The 20,675-nt window shown below is 39.3% G+C and overlaps 2 protein-coding genes across 2 annotated transcripts; one reads left to right on the top strand and one right to left on the bottom strand.

Annotated features, from left to right (window-relative positions):
- The first annotated feature begins 6,490 nt into the window (after window positions 1-6,490).
- On the top strand, window positions 6,491-10,955 carry gdf9 (growth differentiation factor 9). Its single transcript, XM_058408643.1, has 2 exons — window positions 6,491-6,884; window positions 9,410-10,955. The coding sequence occupies exons 1-2, from the start codon at window positions 6,515-6,517 to the stop codon at window positions 10,351-10,353; spliced, it is 1,314 nt and encodes a 437-aa protein (XP_058264626.1). The 5' UTR covers window positions 6,491-6,514; the 3' UTR covers window positions 10,354-10,955.
- Window positions 10,956-14,075: 3,120 nt separating this feature from the next.
- On the bottom strand, window positions 14,076-18,086 carry LOC131365134 (glutathione S-transferase P 1-like). The gene is made up of 7 exons (XM_058408763.1): window positions 17,956-18,086; window positions 16,766-16,801; window positions 16,016-16,122; window positions 15,743-15,830; window positions 15,221-15,324; window positions 14,588-14,689; window positions 14,076-14,440 (listed from the first exon to the last, which is right to left on the bottom strand). Coding segments are annotated over exons 1-7 (627 nt in total). The 5' UTR covers window positions 17,957-18,086; the 3' UTR covers window positions 14,076-14,251.
- Window positions 18,087-20,675: the final 2,589 nt, after the last annotated feature.

Here is a 20,675-nt window from a genome sequence, read left to right as displayed (position 1 = left end):
GCGTGATCGGTGTGTGTCTGTAAATAAATGAATTAAATGTATGTTTGTGTTATCTGTGCATCTTCCCCATGTTCTATGTCTGTAAGGTTTCTGTTCCTGCCACGTGCCCAGTGTTCCAATGATAGATTCTGGACCCACCATGGCCAGAGGACAAACATCATCTTCATCACCGGCAGCAGCTTTTCCAAACGTCAGTCTCTCTCTACATAGCCAGTGTAGATGCTTTTATTAACAATTTCTGGTTTTGCAGTGTTTTTATTTATTTGCACGAACGTTAGAAAAGATCAACAAAACACTTTCTTTTCGGTAGTTAACTGGTACTGTTACACAACACTATTCTGAGAGAGTCAGCCAGTCGTGCACGCGCATTCGTGAACTCTATTCAGTGCGCGTCCACGCTGCCGGGCAACTTAAGGGGGGAACCGGAAGCAGCAGGTTTGTGCTGAAATCATCCTAAAGATAACGGAGGAGACAGAGACGAGTTTTTCCTTTCTGCTGAATAAAACATTTATTTCATTCAAGAAATAAGTAGGAAGAATGTTTAACTAGCCGCCTACAAACGAAACTTTATATAATAATGGTAATAATGGCACTGACACTGTTATGATAATCGCCCTACATCATGCACTACACATGCTTTTCCAAATCTGGCATTATAGCCACTGTAAATGTTTTAAATAACCATTTCTGACTTTGCTTTAAGTTTACTGGCTGCTTTGTTCGCAATTGAAAATGGTTAGTCATAAAAAAAAGGGACTGGAGTTAATTGGTGCTGTTATGTAAGACTATTTATTCTGCAACAATAAACAAACACAGGGACCGTTAGTCAGGCGTGAACGCGCATTCCCAGAGCACCGTTCAGTGCGCGCCCACGCTGGCTGGGAACTTTCCCAGGAAACCGAAGTTGGGGAGAACCGGAAGCAGCAGGTTGCTGCTGAAAACATCCTAAAGATAACAGAGGAGAGAGGGCTGATTAGTTTGTCTCTGCCGAATAAAGGATTTTATCTTATTTAAGGATTAATTAGCACTAAAGATGGCACTGACGCAGGATGCGGTTTTATCGTTTTTAATGGGGCGCGGCGGAAAAGTGAAGAACGCGGAGCTTTTGAGCGCGTTCACGTCGCACATCAACTGCACCGAGCCGGAGGAAAGAAGACGCAACAGGGACCTGTTTAAGAGTTTCATCAACAACGTGGCTGTCGTTAAACGGGTCGAAGATGTCAAATACGTCGTCGTGAAGAAGAAATACCAAGAGCTGATCAGTGCAGGAAAGTCCTCTAAAGCATCATCATCTTCATCCTCATCCTCATCGTGCAAAACACAACAGAGATGCTTTTCCAAATGTGATTCCCTCTCCATAACCAATGCAGATGTTTTAAATAATAATTCCTGGGTGTGCACAATTCCACCTGCCTGCAATAGTCACAGTTCTAAAGATTTTGTGACAAAACAACAGTTTAATAGATCAGCTGAATGCGACTCTGTGATTTCCCCAGACACTACATCCAACCAGGAAGAATCTTTGACTGATCATGTGCTTAATGTAGCCAATAGTACCAGGAAGGGCAAAATGGGAGCTGTTTTTGCTGTAGTGGCAATAAAATCGCCACCTGAGAAGATAAAACCCAACCACACAATACATGCATGTCACCAGGGATTCGAGATTCCACTACAGCAGGAGTTAAAAACTCTGGAAGCTCGAAAGAGTTCACCCTGCCTGAATCATGAATCTGATCTAAACAAATCACCAAGAATAAAAAGGAGACAGACTGTGATGCCTAGTTCACCGGCACCAAAAAGAGGAAACAAAGTTGATAAACATGATTTCCGTGCTAAGAGCTCATCTGCCATCCGCCTAGAGACAAGAGAACATGAGTGGCTTGTAAAGTCAACGACAGGACGCTTGAGTCCAATCTATAGCCTCCTGCAGCAGGATGTCCACCTGGCAGAAAAGAGAAACTTCATATCTGGCTTTACGGTGCTTCACTGGGCCGCTAAACATGGAAATAGCAAAATGGTGCGCAAAATCCTTGACATTGGTAAAAACGTTAACGTGAACATCAAGAGCCATGATGGTTACACGCCTCTGCATGTTGCTGCCATTAACAGCCACGAATCAGTCTTAAATTTACTGGTGCGTCAGTACGGTGCCAACTGCAACATACGTGACAACAGTGGCAAAAAGGCATATCAGTACTTGCGCAAAGACCTGTCAACTGAGGTGAAGAAGCTGCTCGGAGACCCTGCGGTTTTGTGTCAGGACACAGAACGTGGATATTCAGATATGTCTAAAAACATGAATACATTCAGTAATTTACTTCAAGTCTGTGTGGGACACAGAAAGAAATCCAGGCATCGATTAAGCTTCCGTTTAATCAGCAATGAACAGGAAGAGAAGAGGAAAGACTGTCCATTAGGCCACTAACACTAATGAAGCACCCAAATTAGAGTTTATGCTCTTGAATAGATTTTTTTGCCATAACATATATTTTCTTAATTTAATTCATAGTGATATTTAGCTTTAATTCCACAGCACTGTTTCCAGTTTGATTCCAGTTTGAACTCTGATTAGTGTCTCTATGCTCGTCCCCTGTCTGTGTGGATTTCCTCCAGGCTCTCCAAAAACTCTCGAAAACATCCACAGGGGTGAATTTGGAACCTGATCCTGATCCTGGGATAGACCTGATCTGAACTGGAATGGCTGATGACAGCAAAAGACTCTATAATAAACTGCAGAATTTTCCACTAACATAAATGAACTTCCCAGTAAAAGCTGATGCACTTGAATAGATACTATATATTTTGTTAATTAATTGATATTTATTAATTTAGTTAATATAGAGATATTTTATTTAGGTGTTCAGCCAGGTTGTGACTAATTTGTTTAGAGACTTTTTAAACACGTTTGATTTGACATGAGTTATAAAGTAATGTTTTATTTTACATCTTGGGTAATTGTCTTAATTTATTTTTAAATGTAACTTCATTAGCCTTAACTATTTGTTGTGATCCACACAATGAGCATGGGCATGAGAATCCTATACTTTTGTTAAGATTTCAAAATCACAAGTAGATTACATTTAAGATATTGCATGATGGTTTTGTTTACATCATTACAAGAAAGTGTAACCAATGTACAATTTGTCATTATAGCATTATTATAGAAAATATGAGCTACACTATATTGCCAAAAGTTTTGGGACACCCCTCCAAATCATTGAGTTCAGGGGTTGGGTTTGGCCCCTTAGTTCCAGTGAAAGGAACTCTTAATGCTTCAGCTTCATACCAAGACATTTTGGACAATTTCATGCTCCCAACTTTGTTTGGGGATGACCCCTTCCTGTTCCAACATGACTGCAAACCAGTGCACAAAGCAAGGTCCATAAAGACCTGGATGAGTGAGTTTGGTGTGGAGAAACTTCCCAGAGTCCTGACCTCAACCCCATTGAACACCTTTGGAATGAATTAGAGCAGAGATTGTGAGCCAGACCTTCTCGTCCAACATCAGTGCCTGACCTCACAAATGCGCTTCTAGAGGAATGGTCAAAAATTCCCATAAAAACACTCATAAACCTTGTGGGAAACCTTCCCAGAAGAGTTATAAGCTGTTATAGCTGCAAAGGGCAGGGCAACTCCATATTACATTCATGTGCATGGAAAGGCAGATGAAAGGCTCAGAGTCTCCACTCTAATTCATCCCAAAGGTGTTCTGTCAGGTTGAGGTCAGGACTCTGTGCAAACACACCACACCAAACTCATTCATCCATGTCTTTATGCATCTTGCTTTGTGCACTGGTGCATAGTCATGTTGGAACACCTGAATTCAGAGACTTTTGGCAATATAGTGTATGTGCATCTCTCTGTGACTCTGAATGTGTTTGTAGACAAATTAGAAAACAGTTTTTGTTCTGTGTGAGTGTGTGGTGGTGCCAAAATGTCGAAGAGTAATATTTTTCTGTTATTTTTTCCTCTGAGCACTGAAATGGTTTAGTGTTTTAGGCTATATGGAGGGATAATGTGATGATGAGATGATTAAGAGTTTCAATCCCAGATACCTAAGACTGCCAGGAAGTCTTTAGCCGTTTTCAACGACTCAGATATTTCATTAGATTTATATTCTGAATTATAAGTAGTTTGGGATCAAATGAATAGATGTAAATTTGAAAGAATAAATGTAATATACACTTCATTCTTATGAACTAATAATGAATAAACTACTAGACATTGATTAGAGCTTATTGTCTGTCCTTTATTTTGTTTCTAATTCTTGAAGATAGTTCATTATATTCAGATTGGAGTAGAAATCCTGTGCATATTATCTCCTGTATGAATGACTACTTGCTCATTACTGTCATATCTTATGCTGTGACTGTGTGTGGGCTGTACTGAGAAAAAACTGGCTGATTATATTGGAATAAAAGGACTAGTCAGAGTGTGGGGAGTGTAGGAATGTGGTCCTTGAATTTATTACATTTTGCTTGTATCTATGAAAGAATGATCTTTCTAACTCGACAGTGATTCGGAAGCTGAAAAGGAGGTCAAACATTGCATACTGTTTACACTTTATCAGATACATTTCCATATTTTCATATTCATTTCTATTTACTGAACAATGAAAATAATTTTCTGTCAGTTACATGAGTGGTATATTACTTTAAGATATTTTAAGCAATAAACACACTAAGAAAAGTCACACGCACTCATCCACTTCACGTGTGGATAGTCACATGAGCCACACGTGAAATTCACACCCCCTGATGTCCCATGTGTTTATCTGAGCTGCAATTTTAGGGCATGACACAGCCTTATAAAACACTTTTACGATTTTGTCTCGTTTTTTTTCTTCACACGTAACTGCGTACAACTTAGCTTTCTAAACATGTTACCTACATAATCAGACGAGGAATGAAGTCTGAGTAGGAATTTGTTAGTAGACACTGTGTATGAAAATAAAGTATATTTGCATATTTTATATAGTAATGTAAAAAGTAAAAGGTGCTATCAGTTTAGGATAATACAGTGATGAAGACTGTGTTTTAATTTGTGTGTTTGTGTGTTTTGTCTTTTTAAGATATATCAAAATATACAGTTACTAATACAATAGGCAGAGACGATTATAAGTTATATACATTGTATGGCAATGGTTAAATTTCAATTTGAAATAAAAGTGAAATGTGTTAAAATAAAACACAAAAAAAACACATGTACATAATTTTGCAGAAGGGTTTATAAGATACTAAGAGTCACTAAACCCGTTGAGAAAATTAGCTAATGTAATAGCCTTATTGCTCGAGATTGTACAGAGGGATACAAAAATATTTGTAAGGGCATTTATGAAGTGAGGAAAAGAAGGGGTGGTTTTTTAAAAATCTAGACTTATGAATAAAAAAATGTAGCAAAACAAAAAAGGTTGTTAATAAAGTAGGTGTTGCATACAACATCCCAACTTAATTTGTTTATAGTTAAGAAGGTTAACATGGATATTGACAAAGGACATTCTGTTATTCAAGTCAAGACCAAAACAGCTTTGAATGGACACAGATGAAGTGGTTTCAATATCACTTGACAAGAGTTTTCCTGAATATCAAATTTTATATCGATCTTTTGATGGATATAAACTATATTGCCGAATGTTTTGGGACGTCTGCCTTAACAGCTTCAACTATTCTAGGAAGGCTTTCCACAAGGTTTAGGAGTGTGTTTATGGGAATTTTTGACCATTCCTCTAGAAGCACATTTGTGAGGTCAGGCACTGATGTTGGACGAGAAGGCCTGGCTCGCAGTCTCCGCTCTAATTCATCCCAAAGGTGTTCTATCAGGTTGAGGTCAGGACACTGTGAAGTTCCTCCACACCAAACTCACTCACCCATGTCTTTATGGACCTTGCTTTGTGCACTGGTGTGCAGTCATGTTGGAACAGGAAGGGGTCATCCCCAAACTGTTCCCTACAACGTTGGAAGCATGAAATTGTCCAAAATGTCTTGGACAATGTCTTCTGAGGGGTGTCCCAAAACTTTTGGCAATATAATGTATATCATTCATTATTTTAAATTGAAGCTCTTTTACTTTTGGGAAAATTTGGAAAAGAGTGGTAACTCATTCTTATCTCTTTTAATTCCTTTAAATCAAAATCTTACACACATACATATATATATATATATATATATATATATATATATATATATATATATATATATATATATATATATATATATGTATATATATATATGTATATATATGTATATATATATATATATATATATATATGGTGACGTCTGAGTCGATTTAGGTAAAGTCTATTAATGGAATTGCTTTCTATAAACAAGTTGGTATAACATTTTTGGTCTTTAATGGAAAAAGTTTTTGCTGGAACTCTCTCCCATGTCCATGTGCTGAAGAAACGTCATGCGCGCGCGCGCGCGCCTGGTTTGAGGTGATTACATACACCTGTGAAGTTAAGCGCGACCGGAAGTGTGCATGGCCCGGGAAGAGTTCCGCAAGTGCAGGTCAAGGAATGTGTTCATGTTTGATGCATTTATTGATCATGGTTAAGGAGAGTTGTGCAGTGTTTTACCTTAACGCGCTGGTGCTCTTGCTGATGGGCACCGGAGTGTCGGGACTCTCGGGCCGCGGTGCTGGAGGTCAACACGCCGAGCACCTAGTGCATCACGGCAACATTTTAAGCCCGTTACTGAAAGCCTTATCGGAGCACGAGCCGTGGGGAATTCATTTCCCGAGAACTAGACCCGATTCCAGATACGTACGATTCATGAAAAGGCTTTACAAACTGTCTACAAAGCAAGAGAGGACTCACGAGGCGTCTCACCTTTACAACACCGTGCGCCTGATCACAGCACGGCAGGAGTGTCTGGACCAGTGTGGAGGTAGAAACACAACAACCACACCCCAGAGATCTGTTCAGTTAATGTATGAAAATTACTTGTGTGTCAGGCAATCTTAAGTAGAAAGAACCGGTGTTTTATTTTCTAGAGGTAGCTCCTTCTAAGCACAGCAGACACACTGATGTATGTATGTGTGTGTGTGTGTGTGTGTGTGTGTGTGTGTGTGTGTGTGTGTGTCTGTGTGTGTGTGGCACTGGTATGAGGTAGGAGCCACAGCTTTGCATCTTCAGGAACCCCTCAGTCTTATCTTATGCACAGGCTACTATCTAGTAGTGGGACTGATGATGCTGAATTACTCCTAGGTGTAAATTATGCTCTTGAGGCTGCTACAATAAACCTCGACTCAGTAAAAGCCAAACCCCCACAACTTCAAATTCCTCTCTGTAGTCTTCTCAGCTACGTGTTCCTTCCCAGTTTATGGAGCACAAAGCAGCACTACTTTACTATATGATGACACGTACAGTACTGGCTACGAGGTGAGTCGAATGCTGGATTCAAGCTGTAGTCCCACCTTGAACCCAGTGTTCCCAGCATAGGCTCTGGATCCACCTTGTCATCTCAGGCAGTTTTCCCCATTATTGTTGTTTATGGTTTTGACTGCTGTAGAGTTGCTTTAGGACAATGCCTATAGTCACTACAATATCCAAACGAGCCTCAGTTGAATTGCTGTGAATAAGCAGCTTTGTATGAGTTTTGAAACACTTCAGTGACAGAAATCCATTTGCTGACCACTGATCACAAGTTGACAATTATCACAAATTGTGCACAGAAAATTAGACACACAGTTTTTAACTATACACCTTACAATGTAGTTGAGTAATAAATCCTACTGACACTGCTGTACCTGATTACACCAACACAACACACTATCAAGTCAGAGTCACTCACAACCCAAATAATGTCTGGTCAGTGGTGGTCCCATGGTGTTTTTTTTTCTTTTACTGCTGATGAGTTTAAATTGTATTTGTATTCAGTAGTTGTATACTTACAATGTGTGCTCAAGTGTACTTAGGTACCTGGTAACATGGTGTATTTAAGTTGTATGCTTAATGACTGTGGAATCAGATCGCAAGTGTTAAGGATATTTTTGGATATAGTAAGGAAAATACATTATAATAGTATGAAATGTTTTATTTTTTTTTCCATCGAACACCATAAAGAGTCTTTAATTGGTCCCTATGAAGAATCCTTAAAGGAGGTATAGCCGGTTTTCATTACAGACAACTTTTTAGACAGCTAATGGTCAGTTCTTGCTGATTAAGGTGGTAAGTTTTGGCCAGAGTAAAAGCCGTTAGTTCATCTTTAGAGGACCTGGTTGTTGTGGTTGTATACAAATGTGGTTGTAATATGGACTAAAGAGCCTGTATATTTTTGGACCGAATTAAAGTGGATGCAGTTCACCTTTAGCAAGGCTGCCATTATAAATAAGCATTTAACTTAAATGATGTAGTGTTGAAATTATAACAATATTAATTTATATCCATTTTTGCAGCGCGGTCTCAATGTGACTAGAAAGTTTAAAGGCTAACAAAGACACACCATTTACTGTACTATTTATAAATTATTAGTTATTATTGAGTGGAATTAGAAAATCTACTTTGTATTATCAGCTATAATTAATTAATTTGTTTTCACAGATTTTTGTCTTAATTTAATGTCTTGTCTTATAAGTTGAATAACCATGCTTGAATTATTTCAAACACTTTAGCTAATGTTTGCTTACATTACCCACAATGGCATTTGACTACATTCTGATGGTGGTCCTGGTGGGATTTAGCTCTCATTTCATCTCTACCTAAAGAGAGTGATCCAGCAATACTTTAGTCCTCCTTTGTCCTCCTGTTCACTCTGCTCAAATCTTCCAAACCTTCAAGCTGCTGTAATATCATCGTCAATTCTGTCACACTCATCATCATATAGATCATTAACCAGCCGAGCTCAGACTCCGCTATAACCATGTCTTGTAGAACTTCATTGCATTCTGGAGCCTTAAGTCTAATGATTGTTGTTTCCATTTGGGTTTGTGGATTTGTCAGCAGGGATATTGAGCATCACTGGGAACTGGTAAGTGAGACGAGAAGGTCTAGCGCTTTTGTTTTTAGGCGATAGCTACAAATTCTGACTGTTTTTCCTTACAGCTGAGATTGTTGACATTTATTTTCTTATTAAACATCATTGAACCTGCATTAGCAATTACAATATCTACAGATATAATAGAAATAACTCACCAACCAATAAACTAGCATCTGAATCACTAAACGCATCACAATTTTTTTCCATACAAATATATTTGATGTGTTTCAGGGTGTAGGTTTTCCACTAAGATTACTGATTTCAGCTTTACCAGTTTAGATCTTCAGATTTGCAGAAGTCATTCTTCTTCCTGTTATGTGGTGTGAAACCTAACCTACTGTTTGGATGAGATCCCAAAACACATTACATTCCTTGTAAGAAATTTATTTAGGCAATGGGCATGAATTGTCTCTCAAGTGTCTTCTTTTCTACAGAATTTTTCATGCAGGACATTTCCTACAGTCTGAACCGTGTACGAGCCCAGGAACAGCTACTCAAATCGGTTCTGCTTTACTCCTTGGATCACAACCACGCAGCCTCACTCACCTCTCATTGCTACCTGTACATGAAAGAACAGACACCTTCCGATGAGCACATGTGCCTCAGCTCTCCCGGCTCACAGCACTCCGTGTCACCCATCACTTTCCACTTCCAAGTCAACGGAGCCAGTCACCAAAAGTGGGTGGAGGTGGACGTGACCCCCTTCCTCCACCCTCTCATCCAGGGCCACAAAAAGGACATCCACCTCCTCATCAACCTCACCTGCCTGGATGATGAACCAGGAAGCCACACTTCCAGAAGTCTTGTGGAGCTCACGAACATGGCGCCATCTCTTTTGCTCTATCTGAACGACACCAGTGAGGTGGCCTATCAAAGAGGTTCCACAAACACCAGGCTGGGAGAAATCCATTCCAATCATTGGGGTGAGAATATACAGAGTCAGCAGTACGGATCTGGTATTCAGAGGCTGAAGTGGAGAGATCGAAGGAACGTTCCAAACACATCTCAATCCTTAAAGTCGAGCACCGAAAGTGGACCACTTCCCAAATTCGAGCACCCAACAGACGTCTGCGACCTCTATGACTTCCGCGTGAGCTTCTCGCAGCTCAAACTAGATCACTGGATCATAGCGCCCTCCAAGTACAATCCCAGGTACTGCAAAGGCAATTGCCCTCGTGTTGTGGGCCATATCTACGGCTCGCCGGTGCACACAATGGTACAGAACATTATATATGAGAAGCTGGACTCGTCCGTGCCCAGACCTTCTTGTGTTCCATCTGAATACGACCCTCTGAGCGTTTTGACCATTGAAAACGATGGCTCTATTGCATATAAGGAATACGAAGAAATGATTGCTACAAAGTGTACCTGCCGTTAATGGCATTCTGCATTATTTTTCCACATTTGCCGTATTCGATCAGGGTGAATTGCTGATGACCTACAGCCTTGCACGTAGTGCCCATTTTATCCACCTGGATAGTTTAAGATGCCATTGAATGAATTCTGCTTATTCTGTTATAGTTGTGTGATATTTTCTCATTTCTATCCGAAATTTTTTTTGTATGTATAAAAGAATGTAACAGCATATGATTGGATTTTTTTCTTTGGTTATTTTTTTTTTGTTAATAGTTGCATTTTTTGGGAGGTGTGTCTCAGTTCTTTATGTATAATGCAAATGGCAAAAGTTTTAAAATTGATCTAATTCTGGACAAATTATGAAAAGTGTGGTCCTGTTTTCTTATTGAAACACTTATTGAAAAACATATGTTTTTAATACCTGGGGATTGCAGACAGTTGTCTTATGGGCAACCTCTCTCTTCGTGATGTCTGGAAAATAGGAAGTAATTTGCCCTAAAACCTGAGTGAATTAAATGCTCTGGGGCATTTAATCACTTTGTGCTTCATGGTTTAAAGCTGAGTATGTCATGTATGTATTTATGTAATTTATGCCTGTGTACATTGGTCTGACTGGCTCTGATTTCACACGAAATATGCAAATATGAAAACATTTTGATATATTAGAGAGAAATAAAAACTGGAAATAAAAAAAAAAAAAGTGAGCACCCTGGAGATTGTGTTAGTGTATTGTTCTTGCAGAGACTTTGTAAAGCAGTCAATTCAGATATAACTGCATTTGCATATATGTATAATAATTTTAAAAAAATTATTAAATTAAATTGCTCTTTCAGTCAGAGCATTGTAGATTTTTGATTTTTAAAATGAATAGTGCTCTATCCTTTGTATTTGTACTTAAACTAGCTCTTATTTTTTCCCTGTTTTTATGTATTGTTATAAAACCAACTCAGTTTTCTAGGCTAATAGTATCCTGTCTGTGATCTATTGAACCAGTGTTAATGAATTCATTGATGGTCTTTAAAGCTATTTGTACCTCGCTCTGGATAAGAGCATCTGCCAAATCTAATGTAAATGTATACGTTTAAAATACATGATCAGGCATAACATTATGACCACCTGCCTATTTTTGTGGCAGGTCGTACATTGTGTCGCCCTGACCCGTCATGCACTGTGTATTCTGACATCTTTCTATCAGAACCAGCATTACCTTTTTCAGAAATTTGAGCAACAGTAGCTCGTTTGTCGGATCGGATCACATGGGCCAGCCTTCACTCCCCACATACACTATATTGCCAAAAGTATTCGCTCACCTGCCTTGACTCGCATATGCACTTAAGTGACATCCCATTCCTAATCCATAGGGTTCAATATGACGTCGGTCCACCCTTTGCAGCTATAACAGCTTCAACTCTTCTGGGAAGGCTGTCCACAAGGTTTAGGAGTGTGTTTATGGGAATTTTTGACCATTCTTCCAGAAGCGCATTTGTGAGGTCACACACTGATGTTGGACGAGAAGGCCTGGCTCTCAGTCTCCGCTCTAATTCATCCCAAAGGTGTTCTATCGGGTTGAGGTCAGGATTCTGTGCAGGCCAGTCAAGTTCCTCCACACCAGACTCTGTCATCCATGTCTTTATGGACCTTGCTTTGTGCACTGGTGCACAGTCATGTTGGAAGAGGAAGGGGCCAGCTCCAAACTGTTCCCACAAAGTTGGGAGCATGGAATTGTCCAAAATGTCTTGGTATGCTGAAGCATTCAGAGTTCCTTTTACTGGACCTAAGGGGCCAAGCCCAGCTCCTGAAAAACAACCCCACACCATAATCCCCCCTCCACCAAACTTTACACTTGGCACAGTGCAGTCAGACAAGTACCGTTCTCCTGGCAACCGCCAAACCCAGACTCGTCCATCAGATTGCCAGATGGAGAAGCGCGATTCGTCACTCCAGAGAACGCGTCTCCACTGCTCTAGAGTCCAGTGGCGGCGTGCTTTACACCACTGCATCCGACGCTTTGCATTGCACTTGGTGATGTATGGCTTGGATGCAGCTGCTCGGCCATGGAAACCCATTCCATGAAGCTCTCTGCGCACTGTTCTTGAGCTAATCTGAAAGCCACATGAAGTTTGGAGGTCTGTAGCGATTGACTCTGCAGAAAGTTGGCGACCTCTTCGCACTATGCGCCTCAGCATCCGCTGACCCCGCTCCGTCAGTTTACGTGGCCTACCACTTCGTGGCTGAGTTGCTGTCGTTCCCAAACACTTCCACGTTCTTATAATACAGCTGACAGTTGACTGTGGAATATTTAGGAGCGAGGAAATTTCACGACTGGATTTGTTGCACAGGTGGCATCCTATCACAGTTCCACGCTGGAATTCACTGAGCTCCTGAGAGCGACCCATTCTTTCACAAATGTTTGTAAAAACAGTCTGCATGCCTAGGTGCTTGATTTTATACACCTGTGGCCATGGAAGTGATTGGAACACCTGATTCTGATTATTTGGATGAGTGAGCGAATACTTTTGGCAATATAGTGTATATCAGTGAGCCTTGGTCGTCCATGACCCTGTCACTGGTTCACCACTGTTCCTTCCTTGGTCCACTTTTGATAGATACTGACCACTGCAGACCGGGAACACCCCACAAGAGCTGCAGTTTTGGAGATGCTCTGATCCGTCACAATTGATGACCCTTGTCAAACTCACTCAAATCCTTAAACTTGGCCATTTTCCTGCTTCAAACACATCAACTATGGGGACAAAATTTTTACTCGGTTGAGTTGTTGCTTTTGTGAATGGGATTTAAGAAAAGAAGAAATTGGTGGCAGAAGCTGATCAGAAGGTTGAGAGTTCAAATCCCAGGTCCACCACTTCTGGGCCCCTGAGCAAGGCCCTTAACCCTCGATTGTTTAGTTGTATAAAATGAGTTAAAAATGTAAGTCACTCTGGAGAAGGGGCGTCTGCCAAATGCCATAAATGTAAAAGTTTAAAGTGATAGAAATGCGTGACCAAGGAATACCTGATGACTGTTTCCTTTCCCATTTAAATAATCCCACAGCACATCACATCCATAGCTAGAATGCAGATAATTATAAAGCAGTCATTTTTACTGATCAAATCACTTTAACGTGCAATGCATGTAGGAAATCAGCAGGTGGCAGCAGAAAGTGTAAGTCAGAAAGAATGTTAGTTACAGTCTCTGAGTTCACCGCAAATCAGTGGCACAGGAAACGTGCCGGAGAGGAAGGAGCAGCTGATCTCCACTGATAACATGTTTGAAATACTGTATATTAAAATGTATGTATACACACACACACACACACACACACACTGATGCATAACTATACTGACTATTCATACATGGCTTTAAAATCCAATATTCCTATTATGTGTTATGTGTATTTAATCCCCCCCCACGTTTTGTCCACAAACAGTTTATGAATCATAGAGCAAGCTCTTATTCACAAAGAATTGAATTTAACAATAAGTATGAGGACACTTTAACCGTTTCTGGTAATTTGAGCCAAATATTTATTAGGATTATTTATGTTAGGGGTGGGTACAGTTGGTACACACAAAAGACTGGTGTAAATTGTTTTACTGATAGTTACCAAAATTAATTACCATTGTTTAATTATTCAGATAACAATGAATTGTTTGTTGTTAAATTCTAATATAAATTGATTTGTTATTTAAAAAGGTGCAGGACAATGTTAAATCAGCCTAAAATATCAAATAAACAAAGCTTACATCTTGGTTCAGATTTTATTTTCAATAAATGAGAGAAGAGAACCAAATGTTAGAGCTTAGAAAACTTATTCCACATCCAGAAAATGGAAAGCAGTGCTAAACAGTCATGTAGAGGGACAGTTAGGTTTAGAAAAGTTGAGTGGATCTATCTACATTCAGAGCTAATGCTCAGCTCTATTACTGTTTGCCATTGCCATTGATAGGCAGGCTCTTGTAGGCATCAGAGTCAAGAAAAGCCTTGATTTTGGGACGGCTGGACATCTTCTCCACAAAGCCTTTCAGGGCAGGGAAGGAGTCTAGACAGGTGGGACTCAGCACTTGGTGGTTCAGCAAAACCTCAAAGAGACTGTAGTCTGCAAAGGACAACTGTGAGGAGTGGAAAAACACCAGGGTGAGAACTAAAATCATAGAAGTGACCTTGTCTTTAGTTTTGTGAAAATACATCAAATAATCTACATAATGTATAGAGCAAGGAGTGTATAAAGAATCCTGCATATGATGTGTGCGTCATACCGAGTCGCCAACGAGAAAACCACTTTTGTTCTTCTCCAGCACAACCTCAAACTTAGAGAGGTGGTCTGGCAGGCTCTTGATGTAGGCCTCTTTGCCAGTTTCCTGGGGAACACACAAAAAATATGCACAAATGTAGTTCAGGATTACAGAGATATCTGGGTAAACCCTGAACAGTGACCACTGGTGGTGATATACTGCTCTACTGGCATGTGTCAGCAAAGTGAGATAAGGGGGGAAAAAAAAAAAAAAAAAATCTAGACAGTGTTTCACTTCCTGTAATCATGCGACAAATGGATCTAGGCCTTGCTTCTTCATAGCAGTGCATCAGATTCTTTTATTAATGATTCAGTAAATGCTGTTAAGTTTGTGAATTGTTGCTTAGTTTGTGATCTGAAGAACCGCAAATGACCGAATCTTCTCATGGCTCAACATACAAATACTTAACTAACTGCAGAAACTAGCTAGCCATCTTAGCAATGAAACAAAGTTGAATGTTCTATATTTGCTGTTGTTAAATTACCTGCGGAGTGTATGAGGAATCAGGGTTGTGTAGAGTCTGTGTTCTTAATGAAAATTAAGCTTTGTTCAGTAATCTCGTGGGCATTGAAAAGCTAACAAGATAACACCACTTACATATTCCTGGTAGATCATTTTCAAGTATTTGGTACGAAGATCTTCAACTCCGTCATTAAACATGTCGATCTGGGCGGCTTCGGTGTCATTCTTCCCGTATGCACCTGCACATGTAAGCAGAAATAAGTCTGAGGGTCGAGGATTTTAATATGAAACATTTGACTGACTTCTGGGTCACTGGAGAAAATGGACTAATCAAAGACTTAAGTATCAAATGTAATCCTAGTATCTGCTGTTGTGTGGTTCAAGTGCCCGAGTGATCCAGGTCAGCCCATTGGTATTTTATTTAGAACTTAGAAGAGTCAGTTTGAGGAAACTGCATATGTATTTATATTACAGCATTCATAATTGTTTCTCACAAGTCATGAAAACACTTCAGTAAGCAGGTTTAAATTGTTCTGTATATTAATAAACTAGTCCCAGATATCTCAGGGCAGGACCAGATCTAAAACTACTGTGATGCTGCCCAGATATAAGTGTTCTAAATTAATCTGTACATTTTGAACTGATGTGACAAATTACCATGTTTGCGGCCCAAATGCCTTAAAAAGGTATTTGACTGAAACAAAACGAGGTCACCATCCTGCAACTTGGGCAACTGTCCGAAAACCTATAATATATCAAAACAAGAAGTAATTAAAATGCTGGTTTTAAGATGATTTTACTTAGTGGTTACATTTCCAGATATTTTCTTATATTAATATTATACATATTATTTCGCCAGCTTTGATGAACAGCGGAGAGGTAAAATAACAGTGCATGTGTAACAGCATTAGCCTTATACAAGACACTCACACAGGTTTTCTTCAGGTCTCCCTTCATCCACTCGTCAAAGTTCACCACCACTTCCTTCCACTCCTGACCCAGGTCAGACAGCATGATGCGGAGAGCACCGCATCGTCCTGGCACGGCACATAACGTCAAAAGCTCATTAGTATGCCTAACATCTGCTTTATGCACAAGCTAACATGGACTCATTCATCATGAGATTTATTGTCATTAAACAACTTAAATCTCTCATTTATTTACATTTCTGATTAAATAAATTAATTTCTGCAAAATAAAAAAAAAGAAAAAAAGAGAGACAAGTTGGTGTAAAAAACGCGACTCTGCTGCTCTTTTTCTTGTGTGGTTCAAATGCAGATCCACCTTTGTCCATAATTTAGGTCACGCAGCTATAAACCTGTATCTGATTGGTCGGCCGTGATGAAAGCTGAAAGGGCGAACACCAGATATGTCAAGATCAATCAGTATTGTAAAACTTTTATTTGTTTGGTTTACTTCGGAGCCAAATCAAATAATTCCTGCAGAGTCATTATTGCATCTGCTTTTTTTAATACAAGTATTTAGATAAAAAAGTTTGCACATGCACCCTGAATATCAAGTAAATGTTTAATCATTAAACTATCTGAAATCACATGTACATTCCCCACTAAGGCATCTGACAGAAAGAAAGACTATGAGGGGTTTTGTTCAGAATGCCCCGAAGGGTCAGGCCCAAGTCATAAGACCGTGGTAGAGATTGAGCAAAAGATTATCACGCACCTCTCACGGCAAAGTATGTGATGGTGTAGGGTGGCACTGTGTAGGGGGGGAAGAAAGATAGAATAAAGTGAGTTCACAAAATATTTCTACATCAGTTTCAAACAGTAAACATATTTGTGCATTATTATATTTCTGGGTTTGTTACAATAGTGCAGGTCTATTAATGCACACTAGGCACAGCGCATGTGCTGCATTTTGTTTAGTGAAACCAAGTTAAGGAAGCTGTGGCATTGTTCTGTTTCGTCTTGTCGTGGTGCAATGTTCATTTAAAGTCTAACTTCATTCTGAGTTGTTCATTATAAACGCATAATCAGGTAGTTATTTAAGCCACAGTGACCCTGACCAGGATAAAGCATTCATTGAAAGTGAATGAATGCATTAACATGTAGGTCATGGCCATGTAACATTCAACGCTATTCTTCTAGGTCCTTCTTCGTCGCATTTGCCCAAACTTGCTTGGGTCTGGTCCTGCAGGATCTCAATCCTGATACTACTGAAACTGTGTTTCAATGCAGCTGGCATGTTGCCTAACAGCTTTGAGCCAAGAAAACTTTTGTCCTTACTTTCTCCCTGACAAAGCTGTTCATTTTTCATTCATCGCAGCTGCATCTTAGAAATGAATGCATTGAAAATACAAGCGCACTTGTTATATGAGGGCATAACATGAACATCCTGCATGACGACTGAGGAAACTGTCTAGCAGTTGTGATTTATCTCTGATGTAATCTGCTCACAAATGTTAACATGCAAGCTTGTACATTGCTCAGGCATGTTATCAACTGAGCCATTTCGTTGCTAGGTTCTCAATGAAAGACTAATGGACACTTGAGACTAATGCACTGATGCATGGCGTCTCTATGGGATGAATGAATACGTGAAACCATATCATCACCACAGACACCATGTCTCAGTTGATACTAGACCTTAACTGGAGATGCACTTTAATCGCAACGTAGAAGAAAATTTAGACCAAAAAGAATTTGCACTATAAAAAAAAAAAAGTTGCACCAGTATTTTGTTGTTGTTTTGCATATTTTGCACTCGTTCACCAACTTTGCACTCAATACTTCCACCGAGAATAAATATATACGAATACGCGGGTCTGGATCTAAACTAGCGCGTGCGTGCAATAGCTCGTGCTGCACGAGACGACACGAAAAAAACAGAGGAAAAAGCATTTCGTTACTTACTCTTTGTAGATCGTTGAGGGCTTATTGCTGGTGTTTGGGTGCTGCGCGGAGAAGTGATCTGCAAGGAGAGGGGAGAGATCTTCCCTTTTTATACACCCTTGTAGAGTTTTTGATGAGTCATGCTAATCTGGCGTTCTTGCCCGGATGTTTCGTGTGTAAATGACTCAAAGAACCGGTTTCACTTTAAGAAGTGCCCAGTGCTACCAGACTGGAGAAATTTGTACCCCATTTCGACAGAGCTGTGTTGAAACTTTTTTTGGTGCAATAAACTGTGTTTATAAACTGTGTTTATTGCACCATAAACAGTTGCAAAAGCTGCACTTTTGCATAGACTCCGCTGAACTTGCAGATTTATGGACGAATCGATTCCAATGAATCGATTCTTTCGCATGAATCAACCCAAACGTTTTGCTTTCATTCTTTGTTTTTACGCGCGCATATCTTTTCTTCTTACATTTTCACACTGTTGCCTTATATACGTTCTTGGTTATTTCTTTCTTTTATATCTTTGTACTAAATGCTTGGTAATCGTCTGCGCAGCTGTAACGAATCATGAATCAAGTAGTTCAAATACTTGAACAGAATCATTCAATGGTATTTACATACTGCAGCAGCATTTATCACCACTTTTGTAAATGTTTTATAACCCCTTATGTTGTGGTAAAATGTATAAAAGTCATACTAAAAGTCATACTAATCTAAATGTCTAAAAACTAGTGTAGCCAGTTTGTAGGACAGATTGTCACTTCATACTGAAACTAAACCACAGATTCATTTAACGTTTTTATGCTTTGCAGAAATACCTTTGGGTCAGTGCATTAGCAGTATTACATGCTATAAGTGACACATGCATGCATAACACAAATTCACAATATATCATGTTAACCTTTAATTTTAAATAGGGAGTGGCAAAAATGTGACCTCAGCACAGTGAAAAGATGTTGAGCTGGATTTATCTTTATGTAAATTACAAGCAGAGAGCATATAGCACTGAACAATCACGACTCAAGAACAAGTAGTTTTCTCTGACATACATTTCTATCCCAAAATCATCATGAACTGTCATTTATAGCAAGATCTCTGTGATCTGTCAGATCTCTGACCCTAATCTGCATGATTGTAAAGGTAAATGAAATAATTACATATTATAGACTGGCAGATGGTTTCCTGCACCGTCATTGCTCTTTGTGACTTCATTTGTAATCGTTTTTGTTGAGAGACATGCCCTGTTGCAGATAAGCACGTGGCAGACAATGTGGAAAGCACGGACGTCAGACAGCGAGTTGTAGGTGAGGCAGCCCACACAAATAAAATCACTCCGGCATGCCGGAAAAGCAAAACAATTTGCAAGTTCACGGTGACTGTGAATCTGTAAACAATAACGCAGGCATGGAACATGGAAACTTGCCTTTCATGGAATGAAACAGGTTAATAACAAAATAATTGGGGACATGTGCTAAATTAGTTCACTTATGGTTTTAAGTTTTATTTAAATTTGGAATTAGCCATTAACGATGTAAACAGATCCAGCAAATGCACAATATTTTGAGATGCCGTTCTAGCTAGATATAGGTGACTCTCCACAAACGCTCAGTTTAATAGTAAATTGCTCAGCAGATTTGAATCAGTAAAAATGTACCACAATATCAAATAGCAATATATTGTGTTTATTGTCCTTGGGCTGAATGTAGGCTATCATTGCAATCTGACAGTCTTGTGAAAGGCACACTTGATGAAAGGTGTGCATAAACAAATTTATGTCTGGCAAAGTGATTTGAATAAACCACCATGTCAAGATGAAATGATTAGCATTCAAATAATTCAAAGGAATGCTCCCAGCATTGTATGGAATTCATGCTATGTAGAATTGAAGCTGATTTGAGAGCGAAGGTGGCATTACCCCGTATTAGTATACTATTCCTAACTGTTTTTTTGAGTGTACAAACACAAACATTATTTTTTTTTTAGCTCATTTTATTACATATGAAGTGTTCCAGTGATTTCCATCTGGTATACTATATGACTAAAGTATATAGACCCATGACACCCATATGTCCTACTCCAAAATCATGGTCTTTGATATGGACTTTGTTCTCCTTTACCCTTTAGATAAGCTCCACTACTCTGCGAAGGTTTTCCCCTTGATTTTAGAGCATAGCTATGGGGATTTGTGTTCAATCAAGAGCTTTACTGAGGTAATAACACTGAATAAAACCTAAGGAAACTCTTCTTCCAAAATGATTAAGATTTCATTACAGTAAGAGTCAGAGTAGAGTCAGGTAGAGCTGGCATATATGAAAAAAATAAAACAAACAAACAAATAAATAAATAAAAGATGTTTGTACAAAACAATAGACACCTAAGTTTTGTGAGTCACATTTTTGTTACATACCACAGTGTAACAAACATTATATCATAAAACATGGATTTCTGAGCATCAGCACCCACACACTCAGGTTTCTATGTTATAATTTTATTTCCAGAGTTAAAATCGCACGTATATTTCATTGCATGCTGTAGGGTGTTTTTCACTTGTCCTTCTCTCTATGGAGAGCTTGTTATTCCACATCTTTTTCCCCAGCTTAGTATCACCTCTAGACTAGATTCTGTTGCTACCCAAATGCATGCACACAAACAAGGCTCAGCGGTTTCAAGATTTGTGCAAGAATCTTTTCTCAAGATGTAGAAATGCATCGCCAGGTCACTGTGCAATTATCAAA

This window comes from Hemibagrus wyckioides, linkage group LG14 (genome assembly GCF_019097595.1).
Source record: "Hemibagrus wyckioides isolate EC202008001 linkage group LG14, SWU_Hwy_1.0, whole genome shotgun sequence".
NCBI lineage: Eukaryota > Metazoa > Chordata > Actinopteri > Siluriformes > Bagridae > Hemibagrus > Hemibagrus wyckioides.
This window is presented reverse-complemented; position numbering and strand designations above follow the sequence as displayed.

Excerpts from the sequence above, each read along its gene's own strand:
- gdf9 (XM_058408643.1), top strand. The coding sequence starts at position 6,515 with ATGTGTTCATGTTTGATGCATTTATTGATCATGGTTAAGGAGAGTTGT. Across the intron at positions 6,885-9,409 it reads GTGTCTGGACCAGTGTGGAG|AATTTTTCATGCAGGACATT; the intron begins GTAGAAACACAA and ends TCTTTTCTACAG.
- LOC131365134 (XM_058408763.1), bottom strand. Across the intron at positions 15,831-16,015 it reads GAGACCTGAAGAAAACCTGT|GTTTTCGGACAGTTGCCCAA; the intron begins GTGAGTGTCTTG and ends GATATATTATAG. Across the intron at positions 14,441-14,587 it reads GTTTTCTCGTTGGCGACTCG|TTGTCCTTTGCAGACTACAG; the intron begins GTATGACGCACA and ends CACTCCTCACAG.